The sequence below is a fragment of the Esox lucius genome, chromosome 3, assembly GCF_011004845.1.
Source record: "Esox lucius isolate fEsoLuc1 chromosome 3, fEsoLuc1.pri, whole genome shotgun sequence".
Lineage (NCBI taxonomy): Eukaryota > Metazoa > Chordata > Actinopteri > Esociformes > Esocidae > Esox > Esox lucius.
In genome coordinates this window covers 32,965,663-32,990,078 of record NC_047571.1, presented here as the reverse complement: position 1 = coordinate 32,990,078, position 24,416 = coordinate 32,965,663, and the positions used below count along the sequence as shown (strand labels likewise).

At 42.5% G+C, this 24,416-nt stretch overlaps 1 protein-coding gene and 1 pseudogene across 3 annotated transcripts; both read right to left on the bottom strand.

Annotated features, from left to right (window-relative positions):
• Nucleotides 1-1,354: 1,354 nt before the first annotated feature.
• Nucleotides 1,355-13,299, bottom strand: LOC114830296 (annotated as a pseudogene).
• Nucleotides 13,300-19,330: 6,031 nt separating this feature from the next.
• Nucleotides 19,331-21,581, bottom strand: LOC105030782 (procyclic form-specific polypeptide B1-alpha). 3 transcript variants are annotated; one of them, XM_010904863.2, is made up of 4 exons: nucleotides 21,440-21,581; nucleotides 20,988-21,178; nucleotides 19,904-20,151; nucleotides 19,331-19,719 (listed from the first exon to the last, which is right to left on the bottom strand). In XM_010904863.2, the coding sequence occupies exons 2-4, from the start codon at nucleotides 21,025-21,027 to the stop codon at nucleotides 19,648-19,650; spliced, it is 360 nt and encodes a 119-aa protein (XP_010903165.1). In that variant the 5' UTR covers nucleotides 21,028-21,178; nucleotides 21,440-21,581; the 3' UTR covers nucleotides 19,331-19,647. The 3 variants fall into 3 exon arrangements, 2 of the variants coding, with proteins under 2 accessions (XP_010903165.1, XP_010903166.1); XM_010904864.2 differs by having other exon boundaries at nucleotides 19,331-19,714; XR_829636.2 differs by having other exon boundaries at nucleotides 19,331-20,151; nucleotides 20,980-21,178.
• Nucleotides 21,582-24,416: the final 2,835 nt, after the last annotated feature.

Here is a 24,416-nt window from a genome sequence, read left to right as displayed (position 1 = left end):
ATGGGACACCTGTTTTATAGTCTTTGGAAGAACGTAGCTGCCATTTTGCAAAAAAGCTTAACAAAAGTTATAACCACTTCAAAGTAGTTTTCTTTCAGTGCCCAAATAATTGAAGATAAGGGATTTTTTTCAGGGTACATGTTTGCCAGTGTATTTGCCAAGTATTTGCCACGATCAGAACACCTGTGTGCTGTTTTTTGTCATTGGCAAGTTATGAATGTAGAACTGAAGGAAATATGGGACAAATCAATTTTGATTTGGTAAAATATGTTTCAATTTGTTGAATAAATGCAGGATTGTTGTGTGGTTGCAGGATTCAGGTCAAGGAGGTGAAACATGGGCTGAGATCCAATTCCCTCTCTCACAGACCTGTGTTCCTGATCACTGTCCCTATTTAAGAACCTCCTGTACATTACCTCACCTGTGTTCCTGATCACTGTCCCTATTTAAGATCCTCCTGTTCATTACCTCACCTGTGTTCCTGATCACTGTCCTTATTTAAGATCCTCCTGGTCATTACCTCACCTGTGTTCCTGATCACTGTCCCTATTTAAGATCCTCCTGGTCATTACCTCACCTGTGTTCCTGATCACTGTCCCTATTTAAGATCCTCCTGTTCATTACCTCACCTGTGTTCCTGATCACTGTCCCTATTTAAGATCCTCCTGTTCATTACCTCACCTGTGTTCCTGAACACTGTCCCTATTTAAGATCCTCCTGGTCATTACCTCACCTGTGTTCCTGATCACTGTCCCTATTTAAGATCCTCCTGTTCATTACCTCACCTGTGTTCCTGATCACTGTCCCTATTTAAGATCCTCCTGTTCATTACCTCACCTGTGTTCCTGATCACTGTTCCTATTTAAGATCCTCCTGTTCATTACCTCACCTGTGTTCCTGATCACTGTTCCTATTTAAGATCCTCCTGTTCATTACCTCACCTGTGTTCCTGATCACTGTCCCTATTTAAGATCCTCCTATCCTCTAGTATCTTGTCGGTTGTTCTGTTTTAATGTTTTAGTTTCTGTTTTGTTACGTCTTAGTTATATTTATTAAAAGTCTTCCCTTCTCCCTGCAACCATGTCCTGTTTGCAGTTGATTCAGTAAAACGGTAAGGTTGTTTCCAGAACAGTTTTGTAATGACTGGTTGTGAGTTTTAGTAACATGGGGAACAGGTGGTGGAAACTTGGGGCACACCATGAATAGTTAGGTGTACAGGGGGTCATTTCAGAATCTTAAGACATCTTTGATAATCAAGTTCTCAGCAAACATTTCCTGTAGGAACCTAAATGAGTTGAACACAACACTTCATCCACGGCCCAAATATGTCAATTATCTCTATTTGATACAGTGTTTACATGCTGTTATCCCCATAGTCAGGACACACGGTGTGGGCGAAGTCTATCATCCTCACGTCCACTGCCGGGCCTGGGTCTTGGTCTGAGTGGGCCCTCCGAAACCCACTACTACTACAACTACTACTGAAAAACCCAAACACGTCAACGTATTCATCTTCTTCCTCGCCAACCTCCTCCTCTTCCTCCAGCCGTCCGTCGTAGATGATGAGCAGGGAGGAGGAGTAGAAGCGGTAGGAGTCACAGCCCTCCAGGTCCTCCTGCAGCTCCCTGAGCCTCCTCAGCACCTGGAGGAGCAGCTTGTGGTGTAGCCGCCGGCCGTCGTGGAAGAACTGAAACAGGGCCTCTGTGAAGCCCGACCGGGTCAGTTTGCCACCAACGTACTTATCCATGAAGGTGAACTGACCCGAGTGGGACTTGTACACCTGAGACAAGGAGGAAAGGGTTCAGAGAAACCCTGAGCTCCCAAAGAGACACGCCAAAGGAGGTTACTTCAGGATGTTTAACTCCACCGCCACCCTAACCCACCTGCCTGCCGCAGTGCCGTACTCCCACACACGCTGAGGAACTCTGCCGCCACATGGACACGTGCACGCTCCCCTCTGACACGTTGTCATCGTGCCCATTTTCCAGTCCAGCACGCACGGAAACGCGTGACGCCATGTCAGGTCCTCCAGCAGGATGAATTCTGGGAAGAGGTCACATTTTATCGGAACAGGTCAGCGACTTACTGTAGTAGAAGACCTGTATCCCCTTCAAAGAAACCCGAGCCATCGGAACGCAGGATTGGCCGAGACTGAGGTCAGCTGACATTTTAGAACCTGACTGTGGATATGATGATGGAACCACAGGAATGCCTGAGTATTTCAGACGCAAAGACGAGATGAAACAGAGCAACTGGGTTTTTACTGATTGATCTGCATTGTGATACTTGTTTAGGTGTCAGCAAATTGCCCTTCATTATGAATAGAAATATGTAAACACAACCCTGATGTGTATTGCCAGTTAGTAACGGTTCTGGAGGATGTTATTCTCATTACATTCAGACAGAAACCTTACCGGTATGTCCAAGCACTGTGTTACTTATTTGGACACTGTCTCCAGAGCCTTTCCTCACATCAGTTAGCTTCCCTGACAGTTACTCAGGTGTCACAACATTTGTGAGGTCAAGTCAGGCACAAGACACCGCAGGGACAAGACCAGAAGAGTAACACTCAGCAACAGGATCTGGTACATTGACACTGCATGGTTGTTAACAGTAAACCTACGGTACTGGTTGTTAACAGTAAACCTACGGTACTGGTTGTTAACAGTAAACCTACGGTACTGGTTGTTAACAGTAAACCTACGGTACTGGTTGTTAACTGTAAACCTACGGTACTGGTTGTTAACTGTAAACCTACGGTACTGGTTGTTAACAGAACACCTACTGTACTGGTTGTTAACAGTAAACCTACAGTACTGGTTGTTAACAGTAAACCTACAGTACTGGTTGTTAACAGTAAACCTACAGTACTGGTTGTTAACAGTAAACCTACAGTACTGGTTGTTAACAGAACACCTACTGTACTGGTTGTTAACAGTAAACCTACAGTACTGGTTGTTAACAGTAAACCTACAGTACTGGTTGTTAACAGAACACCTACTGTACTGGTTGTTAACAGTAAACCTACGGTACTGGTTGTTAACAGTAAACCTACAGTACTGGTTGTTAACAGAACACCTACAGTACTGGTTGTTAACAGTAAACCTACAGTACTGGTTGTTAACAGAAAACCTACAGTACTGGTTGTTAACAGTAAACCTACAGTACTGGTTGTTAAAAGAAAACCTACAGTACTGGTTCTGTTGTTTGTCCTTCATTCTCTGCAGTTGACTGTTGGAAATGGAGTATCCAGGGGCTGTGCAGGATGGCACTGCTGGCTTCCAGGAGAACCTCCTCCTGACACTTCACCTCCTGATCCTCATGAGAGGGGAAGATAGGAGTCTCAGGAAAGGAGCCTGTAGTTTGACAATAAAGGGTTGTTCTGTACAGTATCTTAATAGAGTCACAGCAAGGTTTTAGAAAGTTTGGAGGTCTGGAAGTTGCTCTGAATTTTGCCCTGTCAAAATGTTCATCAACCCCCTGCAACTTCATAAATCAGCCAGTTACTTGACTGGGAACAAGTTTAATCCCAGTAACAACCTGGGGCGCAAACCCTTAGGGATGTGATCCAACACCTTTTGGTTGCCTGTCAGATGTCCTGGCAGCTAAGCCCCCCTGCCACCTTGTTAGCATCATTGATTGGCCAGGAGCATGTGTGAAGTGTGCAGGTCATTCTACTGTGAGAATGTAAGACTCCTTAACCACCTGCCTTCAATGGTTTGACAGAACAGAATGGCTAACATATAGCAGACCACTGTCTGATGGAAAACCTTGGTGACCAATGGTTGGATTAGACCTTGTGCTGTTCAAGGGAATTTCCTTTATTTACTGGCATCAGAACAAACTATCATTCTAAGAGCTGTTTAATGTATTCAAGTGTGTACTCAAAGTCACCAGCTTTTCTGCCCCTTAGAGTTGACAGTATTACTGTCTCTGTCCTCAGTGTCTCTGTCCTCAATATCTCTGTCCTCAGTGTCTCTGTCCTCAGTGTTTCTGTCCTCAGTGTCTCTGTCCTCAGTGTCTCTGTCCTCAATATCTCTGTCCACAGTGTCTCTGTCCTCAGTGTTTCTGTCCTCAATATCTCTGTCCTTAATGTCTCTGTCCTCAGTGTTTCTGCCCACAATATCTCTGTGCTCAGTGTCTCTGTCCTAAGTGTCTCTGTCCTCAATATCTCTGTGCTCAGTGTCTCTGTCCTCAATATCTCTCTCCACAGTGTCTCTGTCTTCAACATCGCTGTCCACAGTGTCTCTGTCCTCAATATCGCTGTACTCAGTGTCTCTGTCCTCTATGTCTCTGTCCTCAGTATCTCTGTTCTCAGTATCTCTGTCCTCAGTATATCTCAGTATATATAACTCTGGTCACAAAGCTGCTTCTTCAACATCTTGCTGTTCATTTGTTCAAGTGTCTGGTCTATATTTGTGTCCTCCACCCCAGATTCACTGCACAGGGGGAACGCTTTGGCAGAAATGTTGCCCTCCTCACCCTCCTCAAAACTCACAGAAACCACACCTGAAGGACAGATAGGTAAAGGGAGAGGAAGTGAAAAAGAGAGAGAGAGATCGGGAGGAAGATGGAAGAAGGAACACAAGCCAGTAAGACTTCAACCTCATAGAATCCATGAAAGAGAGCTCTACACCAGAGAGTTCTACATCAGAGAGCTCTAGACCAGAGAGCTCTACACCAGAGAGTTCTACATCAGAGAGCTCTAGACCAGAGAGCTCTACACCAGAGAGTTCTACATCAGAGAGCTCTAGACCAGAGAGCTCTACACCAGAGAGTTCTACATCAGAGAGCTCTAGACCAGAGAGCTCTACACCAGAGAGTTCTACATCAGAGAGCTCTACACCAGAGAGTTCTACATCAGAGAGCTCTAGACCAGAGAGCTCTACACCAGAGAGTTCTACATCAGAGAGCTCTACACCAGAGAGCTTTGTAACAGGAGGTACTATAAGGGAGAGTTCTATATGTTAAGAAATGCTAAAGAGCATTTCCAGTTACTTTGATTTTTAACTTTCTTCTGCAGTGAAAATATTTGGGGTGACCATCCACAGAGAGTTCCCATTTGGATCAGAACATGCTGGAGGCCTGGTTTTAGGTCACAAGTGTCCTTTCTGTACTCTGTTCATAGCTCCAAAATCACCTCATTGTCACTTGTTTTTATAGGTTGTTACATTTCGATGTGTCTGTTACAGGTAATGATTTCCACTGATTCCAGACCAGTTTGGTCACATTTTTGCAGAGTCGTTCCACCTGATTTAGCTACTTCTCCAGGCAACCACTGGTTTTAGAGGATGAAGAGCCGTTTAGGCAGATATGTCAACCTCTGAAACAGGTAGAGACCGGTGGGTTGGCTGGTCCTGGGCTTTAAACAGGCAGTGACGACCCAAATACCAACATTCCTCCTGCCTCACGACTTCCATCTCAATGTCTGATTACACTACATGTTAAAAACCACTTCCATCTCCATGTCTGATTACACTACATGTAAAAACCACTTCCATCTCCATGTCTGATTACACTACATGTTAAAAACCACTTCCATCTCCATGTCTGATTACACTACATGTTAAAAACCACTTCCATCTCCATGTCTGATTACACTACATGTTAAAAACCACTTCCATCTCCATGTCTGATTACACTACATGTTAAAAACCACTTCCATCTCCATGTCTGATTACACTACATGTTAAAAACCACTTCCATCTCCATGTCTGATTACACTACATGTTAAAAACCACTTCCATCTCCATGTCTGATTACACTACATGTTAAAAACCACTTCCATCTCCATGTCTGATTACACTACATGTTAAAAACCACTTCCATCTCCATGTCTGATTACACTACATGTTAAAAACCACTTCCATCTCCATGTCTGATTACACTACATGTTAAAAACCACTTCCATCTCCATGTCTGATTACACTACATGTTAAAAACCACTTCCATCTCCATGTCTGATTACACTACATGTTAAAAACCACTTCCATCTCCATGTCTGATTACACTACATGTTAAAAACCTCTTCCATCTCCATGTCTGATTACACTACACGATAAAAACCACTTCCATCTCCATGTCTGATTACACTACATGTTAAAAACCACTTCCATCTCCATGTCTGATTACACTACATGTTAAAAACCACTTCCATCTCCATGTCTGATTACACTACATGTTAAAAACCACTTCCATCTCCATGTCTGATTACACTACATGTTAAAAACCACTTCCATCTCCATGTCTGATTACACTACATGTTAAAAACCACTTCCATCTCCATGTCTGATTTACACTACACGATAAAAACAATAACGTAGATTTATTCATTTACGTAATGGATACTGATGTCTCCGCGAGGCGGATTTAATGTAAATGAAGAAATTCAGAATACATCCTATACTGCCCTTGCCCCATTAACTGCAATTTATGTGCACATATATTGTCAGGACATGCACAGTGAATGTATTATGTATAAAATACACATGGGAGATTATGAGGAATTCAGCAGAATGTAGTTGGAAGAAAGAAGGTTTTCAGGCACAAGATACAACACAACAACAACAACAAAAAAAGTGTTTACTATTTCTATCCTTTCATGGACAGGATAAAACTCCATACCATACCATACTATCTTCTTCCGCTTATCCGGGGCCGGGTCGCGGGGGCAGCAGTCTAAGCAGGGATGCCCAGACTTCCCTCTCCTCAGACACTTCCTCTAGCTCTTCCGGGGGGACACCGAGGCGTTCCCAGGCCAGCCGGGAGACATAGTCCCTCCAGCGTGTCCTAGGTCTTCCCCGGGGTCTCCTCCCGGTGGGACGGGACCGGAACACCTTCCCAGGAAGGCGTTCCGGAGGCATCCGAAAAAGATGCCCAAGCCACCTCAGCTGACCCCTCTCGATCGAGAGGATAAAACTCAAATATTGATATAAGAAGCTGTAACACATCCTATGGTTACCTAAACATGTCAACATTATCAGAGAAAAATTGGGGATTGATAGACATAAGTACTAGATCTGGGCAGCAAGTTTAGTAAGTGGTGTCAAGATCTGGGTCCAAGTGTCCCTTTACTTCAAATCTGTATATTACATCATTCCACTGTTTGATGTACATATGTAATGTTTAGGATGCTATTTGTTTAGTATTGTAACCCATTATTACAATAAAAACACAACATTCTCATCCCAGTAACTTTCCATGCGACCTTCGACCTGTTGCATAACGAGGATCCATTGAGAGGCTCTCCCCAGCCTGGGAAATCAGCCTACCACTGAAGGGACAATCTAATTGGCTACTAGACTTGTCAATCCAACCTAAAGCTATGCTAAGGTACGCTAACCTAGCATTAGCTAAAAGGAAAACAGAACGTTCCACGAATCTAAGGCATCCACGCGCAATAGAGCATATTGACCACCTAAACAATCGATATGTTTTACCAGTCATACATGATCGTATAACATTGCCAATAGGCTGGTTAAGGTTCTAAGAACCTAACAATTCATTTGGTACCGAACTGGAAGCTTTATCACAAGCAAAGACCAAACCAGAGTTTATCTTGTGATGAGAAAAGTATTCAACTTTCAAATTAAGATGGCGCCTCAGATGGCTGGATCGATTGTCGGACAACTGCTCATGGTCATAAAAACCTGTATGCCCATATAAGGTAGTGAGACCAAGAGCAGAGATGCTACACTCTGCTGGAGAGGAAAGATGAGCAACTTTTGAAAAAAGGGTTCTAAGACCCCAAATCTGGGGTTTTACGTTTAGAAGGTTTAACCCCCTATTCACCAAATCGTTCCTTAAAATGTTTGAGCACCGGTCTGTGTGGACGGTGAGTGTCGGTCTGTGTGGAGGGTGAGTGTAGGTCTGTGTGGACGGTGAGTGTCGGTCTGTGTGGATGGTGAGTGTAGGTCTGTGTAGATGGTGAGTGTTGGTCTGTGTGGATGGTGACTGTTTGTCTGTGTGGATGGTTAGTGTAGGTCTGTGTGGACGGTGAGTGTCGGTCTGTGTGGATGGTGAGTGTCGGTCTGTGTGGATGGTGAGTGTAGGTCTGTGTGGACGGTAAGTGTAGGTCTGTGTGGATGGTGAGTGTCGGTCTGTGTGGACGGTGAGTGTTGGTCTGTGTGGACGGTGAGTGTCGGTCTGTGTGGATGGTGAGTGTAGGTCTGTGTGGACGGTGAGTGTTGGTCTGTGTGGACGGTGAGTGTCGGTCTGTGTGGACGGTGAGTGTCGGTCTGTGTGGACTGTGAGTGTCGGTCTGTGTGGATGGTGAGTGTAGGTCTGTGTGGACGGTGAGTGTCGGTCTGTGTGGATGGTGAGTGTCGGTCTGTGTGGATGGTGAGTGTAGGTCTGTGTGGACGGTGAGTGTCGGTCTGTGTGGACGGTGAGTGTCGGTCTGTGTGGACGGTGAGTGTAGGTCTGTGTGGACGGTGAGTGTCGGTCTGTGTGGATGGTGAGTGTCGGTCTGTGTGGACTGTGAGTGTCGGTCTGTGTGGATGGTGAGTGTAGGTCTGTGTGGACGGTGAATGTTGGTCTGTATGGATGGTGAGTGTCGGTCTGTGTGGATGGTGAGTGTAGGTCTGTGTGGACGGTGAGTGTCGGTCTGTGTGGATTATGAGTGTCGGTCTGTGTGGACTGTGAGTGTCGGTCTGTGTGGATGGTGAATGTCGGTCTGTGTGGACGGTGAGTGTCGGTCTGTGTGGACGGTGAGGGTCGGTCTGTGTGGACGGTGAGTGTCGGTCTGTGTGGAGGAGGTACAGCAGGAGGTTCTCCTCAGAGGTGGATCTGAAGATTGGACATTGCTTCTATTGAGAAATTGAAGTCTTAACCTTGTTGTATAATAGTTCTTGTCCAGCCTGATTGGTTGTGATGAAAACAGCCAGTAGAAAGCTCAACATGGTGACACAATCCATTCTGTTAGAGGGAATCTGTCTGACTGCTGGTTAAACACGTAGTCTCTGTCTCAGTGGTTCAGTAGTTGTGAATCATTCAAGATACTGGCCTCATCACTTATCTGACAGTTTGACGTGACTATGCTGATGTTCAGGTGATGATTTAATCTTGACCAAGTGATGTTCATCTCTATATTTCCATATCTACTCATCAGTTTCTGTTAAACTTATCCATTAATCTTTTTCCTGCTACAGCTTTTCTGCAGTTTCAAATATAGTGCCTACATATTAAAAATGTCAGCAACTTTAAAAACATTATGTTTTGGAAAGTTTCATGTAATATATTGGAAAACATTTTAAACTGCTTAAATGGTCAACAGGCTGATATACAGTTGAAGTCAAATGTTTACATAAACTTAGATTGAAGTCATTAAAACAAATTGTTCAACCATTCCACAAGTTTGATGTTAAGAAATTATAGTTTTGGAAAATCTACTTGGCGCATGAAGTAATTTTTCCAACAATTGTCTAGAAACAGATTATTTCACTTATAATTCACTATATCACAATTCCAGTGGGTCAGAAGTTTACATAAACTAAGTTGACTGTGCCTTTAAACAGCTTGGAAAATTCCAGAAAATGATGTCATGGCTTTAGAAGATTCTTACAGACTATGTTAGATTCTGTCTACAAATAAAATGCAACCGGAAGTCAGGGGAGAGCCATCTTTGTTCAGCATGAGGCTATGATGTTAACCTTCCATCTCTCTCATTTTTCTCTCCAATGATTACAAAGTGAACACAGTATTTTATGCCCCAGCACATCCCCTCCAATATCTGTCATTCTTCCAAAATACATGTATATCATCAGGTAAAGACAGGTTTATGGCAGTCAGATGGAAACTCCTATCAGGAGGTATGGACAGGATGTGTGGAAACCATCAGAAATGGGTCATCACATTTCCTACCTAGTGTCCTTCATACAGAGATCATTAATACTCTCATACATTGTGTAATTCAGCTACTTTTCATGCCCAATATCTATCAACTAATTGACATGATGTAAGAGGAGGTGCACCAGTTGGAGGTGTACCTGTTGATGTATTTCAAGGCCTACCTTCAAACTCAGTGCCTCTTTGCATGACATCATGGGAAAATGAAAATAAATCAGCCTGGTTTCATTTAGTCTGGTTTATACTTGGGAGCAATTTCCAAATGCCTGAAGGTACCATGTTCATCTGCATAAACAATATTATGAAGTATAAACACCATGGGACCAAGCAGCAACCATAATGCTCAGAAAAGAGACAAATTCTGTCTCCTAGAGATAAAAGTCCTTTGGTGTAAAAAGTGCACATCAATCCCAGAACAACAGTATAGGACCTTGTGAAGATGCTGGTGGAAAGAGGTAAAAAATAATCTATATCTACTGTAAAACAAGTCCTATATCAACATAACCTGAAAGGCTGCTCAATAAGGAAGTAGCCACTGCTCCAAAACCTTCATAAATACGCAAGTCTACGGTTTGCAACTGCACATGGGGCCTAATAACAACCTAATAACAATATTTTTTTAATGTGTGGCCAATATGAGCAAGTTATGTTTGGAAAAATGGCTTGAAAGCTGACGAACACCATCCCATCTGTGAAGCACAGGATTGGCAGCATCATGTTGTGGGAGTGGTTTGCTGCAGAAGGGACTTGCTGCAGAATAGATGGCATCATGAGGAAGGACATTTATGTGAATATATGGAAGCACCATCTCAAGACATCAGTCAGCTGGTTTCAAATGGGTCCTGCAAATGGACAATGCCTTGACAATGACCGTAAGCATACTTCCAAAGTTGTTGCAAAATGGCTTAAGGAGTGGCAATCACTCCTAGAGAAAATGTGCGGGCAGAACTGAAAAAGCGTGTGCGAGCAAGGCGGCCTATATACCTGACTCAGTTATACCAGTTGTGTCAGGAGGAACGGGACAAAATGCACCCAAGTTATTGTGGAAAGCTTGTGGAAGGCTACCTGAAACATTTGACCCAAGAAAAATAATTTAAAGGCAATACTACCAAATTCTAATTGAGTGTATGTAAACTTCAGACCCACTGGGAATGTGATGAAATAAATAAAAGCTGAAATGAATCATTCTCTCTACGATTATTATGACATTTCACGTTCTTAAAATAAACAGGTGATAATAACTGACCTAACTCAGGGTATTTTTACTAGGATTAAAGGTCAGGAAAAAGGTCAGAAAAACAGAGTTGAAATGTATTTGGCTAAGGTCTATGTAAAGTTCAGACTTCAAATGTACAAGTTAATTAACTGAAGCAATACTGTCTAGAAATATTTGAAGGATTTCTCTCTTCTAAGACATCACTAAATTATCACAGATGCCTCTCCTTAATTCAACTTGACTCCATTATACAATCTACTGTAGTCTGTCATAGAACCACTTCCTGTTCAGAGGATATGGCCCCTGAAAAAGGCTAAAGTAGGTTCATGTTTACTGTTGTTTCTGTAGTTGATCTGTGTGATGGATTTTGTAGAAACATGTTATAATGTGCGTTTCCCATGCGTGTCACGAGCATGTCAATGCTGCCCAGTGATTGGCTGCTGAATTTCTGTTCAGTGAACCTGATAAGGATTTTGCAGGTTTTATCACTGTGTATGCCAAGCAGTCTAACACAGCCGGAAGCACCATAAGATAAAAACATCTTTCTGATACTGTGAATATACCAGTAGGAACTAGTGATGGGTTGTTTGCTCTTGTTGAAAGGCTTGTTTTTGGTGAAGTTTGGGAAACAGGTCACATTGTTGACATGAGCCATTCTCTTATAGAAAAAACACGTGAAATTGACACATGGTGTTAGTACATTTAAAATCTCCTGCTGTATGGAAAGTCTGACCCGGCCTCACCTGTTGTATGGAAAGTCTGACTCACTTCCTCAAGTTCTGTGACCAATGGTCTGAAAAAAGAACCAATCTTTGTGTTTGGACTCAGTCCATTCAAGCAATGTACGAGTGGATAAAACTACATTTTAGTACAATTGCTGCAAAGCACAAATTCATAAATATGATATATGTGTCTCATCCTTTAAAGATCAGTGTAACCTCTTTCTGAGAAAGGGACCTCAAGTTGTTTCCCACAAGAGGGTGGAAGATGAAGAGATGATAGAGGTTTGAAACAACCCAGGAGTTATTAACATGTTGGACTACAAAACAACCCAGGAGTTCTTAACATGTTGGACTACAAAACAACCCAGGAGTTATTAACATGTTGGACTACAAAACAACCCAGGAGTTATTAACATGTTGGACTACATAACAGCTCAAGTGTTATAAAAATGTTGGACTACATAACAGTACAGGGGTAATTAACATTTTGGACTACATAACAGTGCAGGAGTTATTAACATGTTGGACAACATAATCGTCCAGGATTTATGAACATTTAGGACTACATTACAGGGCAAATCTGCATTAATGTAAAAAATAACTAGAATAAACCAATGCAGTGTAATACACTTTAATCTTCTTGTTGTGAAATATTACAAGATATTAATGTTATCCAAATACATTTTTATTTATTATTTAAAAACCAAAACATTGTGCAAGCAAGAAATACATTTTAAACATACGTCTTTGGGTCATTGAAAAGCGCTATATAAATCCCATGTATTATTATTATTATTATTATTATTATGAAAGAGATCAACTTGGTCAATATAATTTATAGACGCCATAATAATCAAATTAGATCTGTGACATTTTGCAGATGGTCTAATGTGTCATCCCATCTAAGAAGGGGGACATTCTCCCTGTCTTTATTACACATCTCCTTCACAAGAGCTGTTAAGGTGGGACACTCATATGGAAACTCTATATCAATAACAGTTGTATTTGGCACTAGAAAAATATACAAAATAGATACAATACCAATAACAACTGAGAATTTACATCAGTATTAACACCTGTGGGTTTGTATGGGTGTGTGAGTGAGGGAGTCAGTCACATTTGTATGTTCACTATAAATTAAAGTACATCTATCTCTTATAACATCACTCTTCTGTCTCCTCTTCCTCCCGTCTCCACTTCCTTATTCATTCTATCTTTGGTCATCACACTCTTCTCTCTATCCTTTCTTTCTTTTTCACTCTATTCTTACTCCTCTTCACCACTATCTTCTCTCTCCTCCTCTACTCTGCTGCTCCTCTGTGTCTGGGCTGCAGTCCTCCTGGTCTTCACGGAAGCCTGGTTTCTTCTCCTGGTCTTCAGGTTCACAGTGATCAGAACACAGACCATCCCCAGCAGAGTACAGGTCATCAGTGAAGAGTAAACTCTGTAGAATGTGGAGTTGATGCCAAAGGGGTCCCTCTTCAGCAGGACGGTCTTGGTTGAAGAGACACACATGTTACCAAAGTGAAAATTAAGATCAAAACACCAGTACTCTCCAATGTCCTTCAGTGTCAGGTTAGAGAGGACCAGAGTGGAGTGGGACACATTTATTCTCCCAACCAAATCCTCAGGGAGTAAGAGTATGATACCCCTATACTGATCCAGAATGACATCGGCCCCCTGACCAGTGTTTCTGACCCACACCACATTTTCAGTCGGATTAGGGTTACATTTGAGAGCAACCTCCTCTCCCACTGAGAAGAACTCTGTGAGGGGCTCGGAGCTCGGACACACAAACAGTCCATATGATTCTAAAAGTGCATCATCTTTAACAAGACACATGTAAGACCCTGTGTGTTGAAGTGTAAGTGATGGGATGACCAGTGAGTAATTTCCTGATATTCTTCCATCTTCCATGTACATCTGGTTGACTTGACCAGTGATTTTCCTCTCAGGCTGGTTTATAGATGGGGATGATTGGATACTTCCCATAGGTGTGTTCCACCATATCTCTGTCTGATTAGGATCCATGTTAAAGCAGGGTAGTACAGCCTCATCTCCTACTGAACCATGAATGAATGGCCACTTGTTAGATACAATCAACCTCTCACTGTAAACACAACTCCGTCCCTCCAGTACCAGGCATCTGTATATACCCATGTTCCTCATGGTTAAATTAATGTGTAGAGTGGAGATGTCTTTATTCGGTGCTCTAACTGATTGGACCGATCTAGAAGCTTTTAAATTGGCCGTCAGTGTTTGGTAGAGCCACTGGACCTCCACATCCTCACGGCCAACTGCTTCTCCACACTGAAGTTCTAGTTCTTTTGAACCCTGATGCACTTTCATTGAAATCATTTGTTTTACTGTACTGCAGACTGAGAGAATGTATTTTTCCTGGTATGAAACTTCATCTGTCCAGCACTCAACCATGTACTCACCAGAGTCTGACTGAGTAACATTGTAGATCTTTAAATCTGTCCATTTCATATCCAGACGATCTTGTAATCCTCCAGGCAGGGTGAAATTCTCAGGTGAAGGCTTAGAGGTGTTCCACAAGAGGAAGTTCTCCTCAGAGGAGGATCTGAATATCAGACAGTAGGTGGACATATTTCTTCTATTGAGAAATACTTTAAAGTCTTGACCTTCTTGTTTAATTACATATTCTTGTCCAGCCTGGTTGGTTGTGATGAGAACAGCCAGTAGAAAGCTCTGCATGGTGATACAATCCATTCTGTTATAGGGAATCTGTCTGACTGCTGGTTAAACACTTAGTCTCTGTCTCAGTGGTTCTGTAGTTGTGGATCATTAAAGACATTAAAGATACTGGCTTTATATCTGTTCCCTGTCACTTATCTGACAGTTTGACATGGCTTTACTGATGTCCTGGTGATGATTTGTTGTTGATCAAATGAGGATCAGCTCTATATTTCTGTATCAGATTCCATGACACTTATCCATTCATCTTTCTTTCCTGCCACAGCCTTTATCCAGTTTCAATTTTACACTTTCAGCAACGAATGTACAAGTTTTAACATCCAGCAACATTAAAAAAGAGTTTTGGACAGTTGCATGTGATATTTAGGAAAAAAACTTTTTTTCTTAAATATATAAAAGAAATGCTTTTATGGTCAACAGGCTGATAGACAGTTGAAGTTGGAACTTTACATACACTTTGGTTGAGGTCATTAAAACACACTTTTCAACAATTCCACAAGTTTCATGTTAAACCCAGTTTAGAATTGTTCTGCACCACTGCACTGTCATGTAATTGCACAACATTATTTTGTAATAGATTTGTCGCATATCAAAAAAAAAAAAAACATTCAAGTGTGTGTAAATTACCAGAAATCTGAAGAAACATCTCCAGATCATCACGTGTAATTTTAGGCCTACAATATTATTTGGCTCACACTTTAATAGTGGCATACAATTTACAATCTAAACAATTAAATCTGTAAACCTAATTATATGTATGACAATTCATCGTCAACTAAAATGTCATAATCTTGACAGCCTTAGGAGCTATATCACTCTATTGTTAGTTATGTCCACTTTATCTTTACAAATCCAGCTACTGAAAACAGACAGTGCAATGTCTTGCTAATAAATATCATCATCATCATTGTGCAAAATCTCTATGAGTGTTGAAAGTTCCCAAAGTATCGCGTGCCTTTAGCAGTTGTCAGACCTCGATGTTCTTCCAACTCTTCTGGTTGGGGAAGGTCTTTATTTGTTCATGGGTGGTGACATTGTTGATGTAGATGTTGATGTAATCCAGAACAGAGGGAGAATATGTTTCAATGTCCGTTTGGGGGACATTAGTTGGCTTGAGTGGCAAACAGTCTCTGTGTTGAAACTGGTGCTGAGGAGTTCTTGAGGAGTAGGAATAGTGAAAGATGATCAGACTGTCCCAGTTGGAGGAGGGGAATGGCTTTGTAAGCCTCAGGAATGTTTGTATTGTCTCCTCTGGTGGGGCAGGAGACAAAGGAGAGGAAAGGAGAAAAGGAGGAATTGAGGAGGAGGAGGAGGAGAAAGGTAGGGGGAGGGGGCAGGTGAGGAGGAGAAGGGGGTAGATAACAGAATCAGAATCAGCTTTATTCTCCAGGTGTGTGTACACATACGAGGAGTTTGACTCTGGATTATACAGTCTCATGATGTGTTCACTCATAAACAACTGTAAATAAATGACAGTGAACATATACAGTACACATAAATACACATAACAAACCAAAACAATAACATGGTAAGACTGATGACACAATAGTGCAATGAGCAGGGAATTAAGGGTGCTGGAAATAAATATTTTTGTACAGGTACAGAGGATATAAATAGTCTACACACCCCAGTGAAAATGCCAGGTTTTTGTGATGTAAAAGAATGAGACAAAGATAAATCATGTCAGAACGTTTTCCACTTTGAATGTTGCCTATAATGTGAACAATTCAATTGAAAAACCTTATAACTTCTTAGGTAAGTCACAGCATTTCAAGGCTTTGGATTTGAAGGTTCTATCTGCATTGTTGACAAAATATGGGGATTCAAATAGTCTTGTTTGCTTTAATGTTATCTGCCTCTATAGTGCTGTAAATACCCTGACATTGTTCAAAACTTTAAATTCAGTTCTCAGAATGTAGATGATTTGTCACAAAGCGTTCTGGCTTTGACTGAAGCTGAATGCTGTTAATAGAATAACTTTACCTTGTCAAAATGTCCTTCATATTTGAATCAACTTCCTACTACCAAAGGTGGGCAGTTTCAGGTATGTTTCATTTAGCTGAAAGCAGGAAGACACGATTTCTATCAGGGACTCTAGGGGGCATTTCATTTGTATTTCCAAGAACAATTATTCAATTACATCTTCTTCCCTACTCAATAAATGGTGAGAGAAACTTAAAACCATATTGGTTAATATTTAAACCATATAATGGTTTAAATATTAATGTAAAATGCAACCCCAATGTTCACTTGTGTACACATTGAATCTACCAAGGTCAATATCATATTTTATTTCTTCTCCGAAAGTAATGAAGCCCTCATCTACTATATATGGACAATACCCTACATATCAAATTCATATAGAACTGGCTCCTAGCATCAGACATTGTAGATGATCCCTACATCTTGCTCTTCATCTTGCATGTGCACTCTAAAAGTTAAAGAGAATGGAGGGTTCTTTAGGGTTTCTTCACACTGAAACTGGGGGATTTCCTATACATTAAGTTCTTCCATTTGCCCTTCAATAGGGATCTTCGTATTATTCCTTTTTAATGGTTCCTCACAGAGCAATGTTGGGGATGGTGAGTTAAAAATGGGTTTCTTCTTCCTTTGTATTATCATGTTTTATCAGAGGAAAACACATCCATATGTTTTCAAAATATGCCTCATTAACCTGTTATTCTTTCCAGGTGTCCAACACAGAACATTCCTCGTATGTCAGTGGGAAAACATCTCAATGGATCCCTAAAACGGAAGGAACCTAATGGATTCATTTCAAGTGTCCTTAGGACATGCCCACTTTGGTGGGAGGCTGGGAGTACTTTATGGGGAAATGGAAAATAAGTGTACTGAATGTATTGTGAAACCTAGTTGACACACTTCATCATTGCTTTTCAGAGTGTGTACAGAATGTCACAGACATGGTAACACAGACATGATAACACAGACATGGTAACACAGACATGGTAACACAGACATGGTAACAGACTGTGGCTGTGGTCTTTTCAGTCTACTGTAGCATACAATTACATATAAAAGGTTGTCAGTCCCAGGCTACTATGCATATCTGTCTGGTTTGGGGAAATGTACAATTAAGTGGAATGTAGTGCAGTAGTTCCAGAGGACATTTGGAAAAGACTAGGCTATAGATAAATTCACAAGTAAATCAACTACAAAGATCAATGAAGATCTCTTAAAGAGAATAGGGAGCTTCCGATGCTCCTGAAGAACTGATGGTGATGGTACAACTTCTGGAACTCCACCTCATGGTGGACTAATAGCCCAAAGGATTCTGTGTGAAAATGTCAGACGTCATTGGCAATCAAAGTTCTGCTTGTCTCAGACTCTGCCCTTGAGCAAGACAATTCAACTCGATTGCATCTCTAGGGGAGGTTTTGTCCTGCCTTTTCGAGTACTGAGTAATATATGTTTCAGGTCCTTTATTCTATTAAAATAAAACATAATGCTATAGTATTTCAGTCTCCATAACCAAACTGCTAAAATATATCCACATTTCGTATAAATATATCAGTATTTACTGAATGGAGCATTCAGAATGCCAGTGCTGCCATCTTGTGTTCAGAATATTAAGGAAAATCAATGAAGGACACCTAAATCTGTGATCAAGATATTAGAGCAGAAGTGGGTGACCTATACAGACAGATGATTGGACAAATAATCCGGGGGTTTTAATCAGTCACAGAGAACTGAAATATGGGTTTAGATCCCTTGAAGCAAACCTCTTTCAGTGTTTTGGGTGTAGGAGCGGGACTTTCATATCAAACTTCATGATTTTAGATTAAACGAGGTGAGTGATTAACGCTTGGTATAGTGTCACCATCTGGCCAAGTGGTGTAATGTAAAACACATTAAGGTCATCAAACACCCAAAGAAATCAAGGACAGAAATCTTGACTTCAGCAAGACAAAGGAGCTGATCACAGAATATAGTTCAAAGAGATGGGTAAGAAGGCCCTAAAGACTTATTCAAGTATTCTATTTGAGGACTTTAGCTCTGCCTGCAAAAACACCTTAACGGAAATACTACAAGACCACCTGTCCCAGCTGGCTGCATTGACCTCCTAATGAAGTGATTCCCAAACCTCTCCTGGGCCCCCCCAGGCACTCCATCAATTAGATATATCCCAGAGCTAGCACACCTTAATCAACTTATTAACTAATTAACAACAATAACATTTGCAATTTATTGCATGACATAAGTATTAATATTTGGTACAGGAACCTTTGTTTGCAATTACAGAGATCATACGTTTCCTGTAGTTTTTGACCAGGTTTTCACACACTGCAGCAGGGATTTTGGCCTACTCCTCCATACAGACCTTTGATAAACTGCAAAATCTATAGTTTATCAAATATTTGTTCTCCCCACTGTATATATTTTATTTGCCTACACCAGCTTTTAACACAGCGTGTGAGAATGACCATTATATTTATTTGATTTGATTCACATATGCACTGGGTAAGATCCATTAACATCTCTATGACTTCATTCTAGTGAACACACCTGACTGATAATCATCATGTACTTTTCAAAGGCAAAGCCAAAGTTTTCTGATGACAACTTAAGTTACCATCCACACAGATAGACCCAACAGTTAGAGCTACAAGCCAAACTAACTCCCATTAAAAAGCAGTCCTCTTCGACTAACTATCCCATTTCGTAAAGTTTAGGCCTTAATGTTTTATGCAGTAAGATGTCTGTCCCAACAGTCCAACTACACTGAGCCTTCTAGTAATTATTTAGCTACACAAAATCCAATCATTAAAAGACATTGTAGAAGGTTAATCAAAGCCAATAATTTTGGGGGAGCAGTTGTAGAGATGGAGTGAAAGAGAGAGAAAAAACTTGGGGAAAAGCTGATTGCTCTCAGTTCAGAACTACATTAGTTCCAGGGACCCTAGGAAAAACAAAAGAATAAAATGAAGTTTCTGATTGCTCTGTTATGGTATTTTTCCTAATATATTGAAATGTTTCAACCTAGTCTGCAAGCAAAACTTAAAATGAATGTGTATTTTTATTCTTTATCTTCATTTTCCCTTTTGTTTTGCAAACAGGCAGGCAGCCCACAAACAAGGCAGACAAACAATCAAACAAAAGGTTGATTGGGCGGAGACTGGGTGGAGTTTACAGGGTCCTAGGAGGGAACGCTGACCGTGCAGACATCGGCGGAGGCGTAGAAGGCTTTGTGTTCCTGTACTGTCAGGGTTTGCACAGGTTGATGGACAGGGTTGACAGGTCGGTGTGCAGGGTATGTAGTCCAGAGGACAGGATGATTTGGTTAGTGGACAGGATGTGTATACTGGAGGACAGCATGTGTAGGTCAGAAGATAAAAGGAGGTGCCAGGGGTTTGACCTCTCCAGGGGGCACCATTGCACTGACCGTGGTAGGGGGCTCTGGCGACCTGACCTCAACAAGACCGTATTTGCTGGATGGGTCTGACATGGGTTCCGGGACGCCAGACGGAACTGCTCGGGTTTCCATAACGCCGGATGGGTCCGGCTCGGGTTCCGGGACGCTGGACGGGATCGGCTCGGGTTCCGGGAAGCCTTGTCTCCCTGGCCAAGGGTCGTGGACGCCAGGCTTCATTGGCTCAGGATCGTGGACGGTGGGTTTCATCGGCTCAGGTTCTAGGAAACCGGAAACAACCAGCTCGGGTCTACTAGGCTCTAGCAAGGAACCATCTAAGAATTTAACTTTAGGACAGGCCTGGGACTGGACTGGGGAACCTGACGTGGACAGGATAGAACAACTGTGCAATGACTGGATGTGGAAACAGGACACGGATTGGCCATGGCAACTGGATACTGACACTAGAGTACTGGGCATGCTAACCAAACCGGTAGAGAAACACTGGGTATATTCACTGGATGCTGACTGGACAGGACAAGCGAAACTGGACACAACGTAGTTAGAAAAAAGCTGGGCCAGGGAACACAGGCAGATGAGGAGAGCTGGACACAGCAACCGCTGGACTACATAGAGTGACTTGCACAGATTGAGGGACAAAGACACTAGGCATTGGGACACTAGGCATAGGGACACTAGGCATTGGGACACTAGGCATTGGGACACTAGGCATTGGGACACTAGGCATTGGGACACTAGGCATTGGGACACTAGGCATAGGGACACTAGGCATAGGGACACTAGGCATTGGGACACTAGGCATTGGGACACTAGGCATAGGGACACTAGGCATAGGGACACTAGGCATAGGGACACTAGGCATTGGGACACTAGGCATTGGGACACTAGGCATTGGGACACTAGGCATAGGGACACTAGGCATAGGGACACTAGGCATAGGGATAACAGTAGGCTGGGAGACCATTCAGAGGAGGTAGGGGGAAACCCTAATGATGGGGAGAATGAAGAATTGTTCAAGCTACCAGGGAACATGGACAGGCTACCCAGGTCACTATTCTGGGGGGGGGATTAGACATGGAAGAACTAACCTGGGTACCTGCCAAGGAAGGTGAAGAGCCTAATGGACGAAGGTCCATTGGGAGTTCAGGGGGGAGAAGACTTGGGAGACCCTGAATTGTCGGGTGCTTTGTTACCAAACTTCCGTTGAAATAGTCTGAGGAACGCCTCCGATGAACAAGGGAGTCTCTTCCTTAGACCACAGCCCTCCCACCCAGTCTAGGGCTGTGTCTGAAAGGACGGAAAGTACCAAAGTCTCCAGGTCAGCGGGGAGGTAGTCAGTACAAACTCGCACGTAGTGGAACACCTGCTCCATAAAGTTTTTTTTTTTTAAACTAAGGACATTAGACAGAAAATAATCCCAAACTGTGGCAGGCAGAAGTGACGATAGGCAGGATGAGACCGAAACACAGGTGGGCAAAGAAAAAAGAGCAGGCAGGACAAATAGCAGGACGGCAGGAACACAGACTAAGAAGGAAAGACAGAACTTACAAAGGAAATGCGGTGAGACACAGAGCAGGACCGAACAAACCATATAACATTGGTTTGGCCGATTGACATAGTGACCAGTACATGCAAACAATGCTTCCACACAGACTGAACACAAGAGCTGACATACAGGGTGGGGCTGACAAGGAGCAGGTGAAAACAATGAAGACCAATGACAATGGAACTAAACATAAAAAGGAAACTACTAGAGCCGAAAACCAACACAGACATACAGAAAACATGGACCGGACTCCGGGAACATGGATCATAAGGAAGGACTGAAGACAAGACCAAACTCCTCACAGAGCACATGAACACAAAGTGTACTGAGGGAAATGTTAACAGACTGGGCAGACACATGGAAAACCTGGACAGAAAGACAGGGGACAGACAAGACCTCCCAACAGGCAGCTAGGGGTTGTGAATCACTTGAATGACATCCAAGCTCTGCGGAAGAAACTCTTCACTCCTTTCTTCTCCTGTTTTCTGTCATCTGAAAGGAAAGAAAAAGTAGAAGAGTTAGCCCTTTGGTTAACTGAAATGCCCTGTTAGTTTTTACATTTTCAGTCCCAGCACACGTGTGTGTGTATATTCTAGAAAACGTACCCACAGAGTGCAGATCCTCATCGCTTTCATCAGCAAGCTAAAAACAAACAGAAGTCATATATCAGATGGATGGTACAGTACCTGTGTTCACCAACGAAGTAATGTGTTTCCTACAAAAATGTATGTGGATGTTTCTACACTTTGTACAGTAGGCTTCAGACCCCCTGGTGACCTCAGGTGAGATATGTCAAGTGTCCTGGGAGATTTAGTTGCACAGGTCTTACACCACTACGAGTTTGTCTTTTGAGGACCAGTGTTGAATGAGACCCCCCTGGCGACGCTTCAGTCTCGGGCTGATTTCCTGCACCTCACAGACAGGGGAGAAAGAAATCCTGGGGGTCCAGTGCTGGAGAAGAACCCTGCTCACCATAGCTGACACTTCCAAGCAAAGCTGGCGATTCTCCAGGAAGGCCTCTGGTGACAGGAGGCGCTGTTAAGAGAACTCCTTCTGAAAGTTGGTGAACAGCAGATCTCCCAGCTGGAGCTCCAGTGGTCCATAGTTCTGGTTCGGCTCTGAGAGCTTCCTCAGTGCTCTTTGTAGGGCTTTAGAATTGGTAGTTTTGGCCAAGGCCTCCAGGACCAGGAAGGAAAGTTGGCGCGTCACCTCCACACGGTTTTCAATAACCTCCTCTGTCCATGGGGAGAAGTCCTCCAGGGGGGAGATATTGTAAATCAATCTGCCAAGTGTGTGGACAAGGAACATCTCTGGGACCATGCAGAGTGTGGAGGAGTCCTGACGCGGTTTGTCATATGGGCTTTTGAGCTGTTGGGTACAGCTGGGTTTTGCACTCACCATGGCAGCTTCTCTAGGGAAAAGACAAGCCAATGGTGGCACAGTTTGTTCCAGCTTGGTGGACTCACCAGGGGTCAATGGAAGAAGCTGGTCTGAGATGGATACGTTCCTCCAACTGTTGTGGAAAATGCTGTTGGGCAACATGCCTGCATTTCTTAGAGTCATCTCAACAGCAGTGGATATCCTCCATTCACACACACCATGTGCAGTCCCTTGGCCAATAGAACAGCGGTACAATCGCACCAGTTCTTTAAGGCAGTGGATAGCTGCTGCCCTCTGACTGGCAGTGACAGGACTGGGGAGAGGAACCTGAGGTGGGACCAGGGTTACCTCATGGCCCTTTGTGACCCACAGAGCGTTGGACACAGCCTGCAGCATTTCACCTACTGCTTTTGGTGTCACCCTGTGAGACACACAAAAGTAAAACTGTAGTGTTAAAATGGAACAGATTACATTATCTCAACACATGAATGAGACAGCATAAATATAAAACCAGGACCAGCTCTGTGATTGGTGATGTCCATTGGAAGCCTTCCCAACACACAAAGTCGATCATTCTCTAAGGCCAGTCTGGAGTGCCTGTACATTAAATATGTTCAGCTAACGGCTTTCTCTTTCTGCCGATAAAGGTTGCGTTACACTGTTGTTAATGAAAAGGAAACATAGAAATAGGCATACAGCCATAACATTACTCTTACCTCTCATTGAGAACATTGGTCACCATAGTCATAGCAAGGGACAGCCATCTCTGTATGCTCCTTCTGATCCCATGGGAGAGGATGGCAGCAGATGCCCAAAGACGCAAGAGACACACGAGACAGCTTTCCTGAAATATATCAAGCTCAGTGTCAAATACAAAGCTGACATACTGTAGTGGAATAAATGGAATGAGAGGTAGAGGCATTTAAAGCATCTAATCATTATGTTAGATAATCCATTAGCAGGCAAGGTGAAATATATTTTTTTTGTGTGTTCATAAGCTGGATGGTTAACATTTCTCGCTGTATGTCTTCAATTCTGAATTTGGTTAAATATGGAAAGGATATTTTTGGGTTGGACTGACAAATATCCCCTTCCCATATAGTTACAGGGTTTGTGCAGGCTTTTGTTCCAGACCACCACTAACAACTCTGAATGACCCAATGTCGTGATATTTCCTGGAGAGTACCTGCTGGTAGTTGCAACGGTGCAGACTCTTGACAAGTTCATCATTAGTGGTGTTCCCGTCAGATCAATGAATCACCTATAACAGAAAACACCTGCGCATTGTTTCATCTTCACGCAGAGACAAGTCAGCAATGCCTGTCTTATTATAGACACAGACTAGCACATTTTTATTTGAACGTGTAGATATGTTTAGGTATTTAATTAGGTATAAGGCTAAAACACTACGCTTATTTTGAAAGTGCTTATTATACGCCATTAATAACACACCCTATAAAGGAATATATAAAAAATAAATCTTACCTTAGATTTTACTATAGTATTTTTTGAAATAAATTGTAGGTCTCTTTTAATATGCAATTAATTTGCGGAATGATAAAAGTTTGTTAATTGGCATGTGTTATTTCTGATGCATTC

Bases quoted from the DNA above. Each gene is read 5' to 3' on its own strand.
- LOC105030782 (XM_010904863.2), bottom strand. From the start codon at position 21,027: ATGGACCTTCGTCCATTAGGCTCTTCACCTTCCTTGGCAG. The intron at 20,152-20,987 runs GTACCCAGGTTA...CCGGTTTCCTAG, and splicing joins CTCTTCACCTTCCTTGGCAG to AACCTGAGCCGATGAAACCC. The intron at 19,720-19,903 runs GTCAGTGCAATG...AAACCCTGACAG, and splicing joins CGCCAGAGCCCCCTACCACG to TACAGGAACACAAAGCCTTC.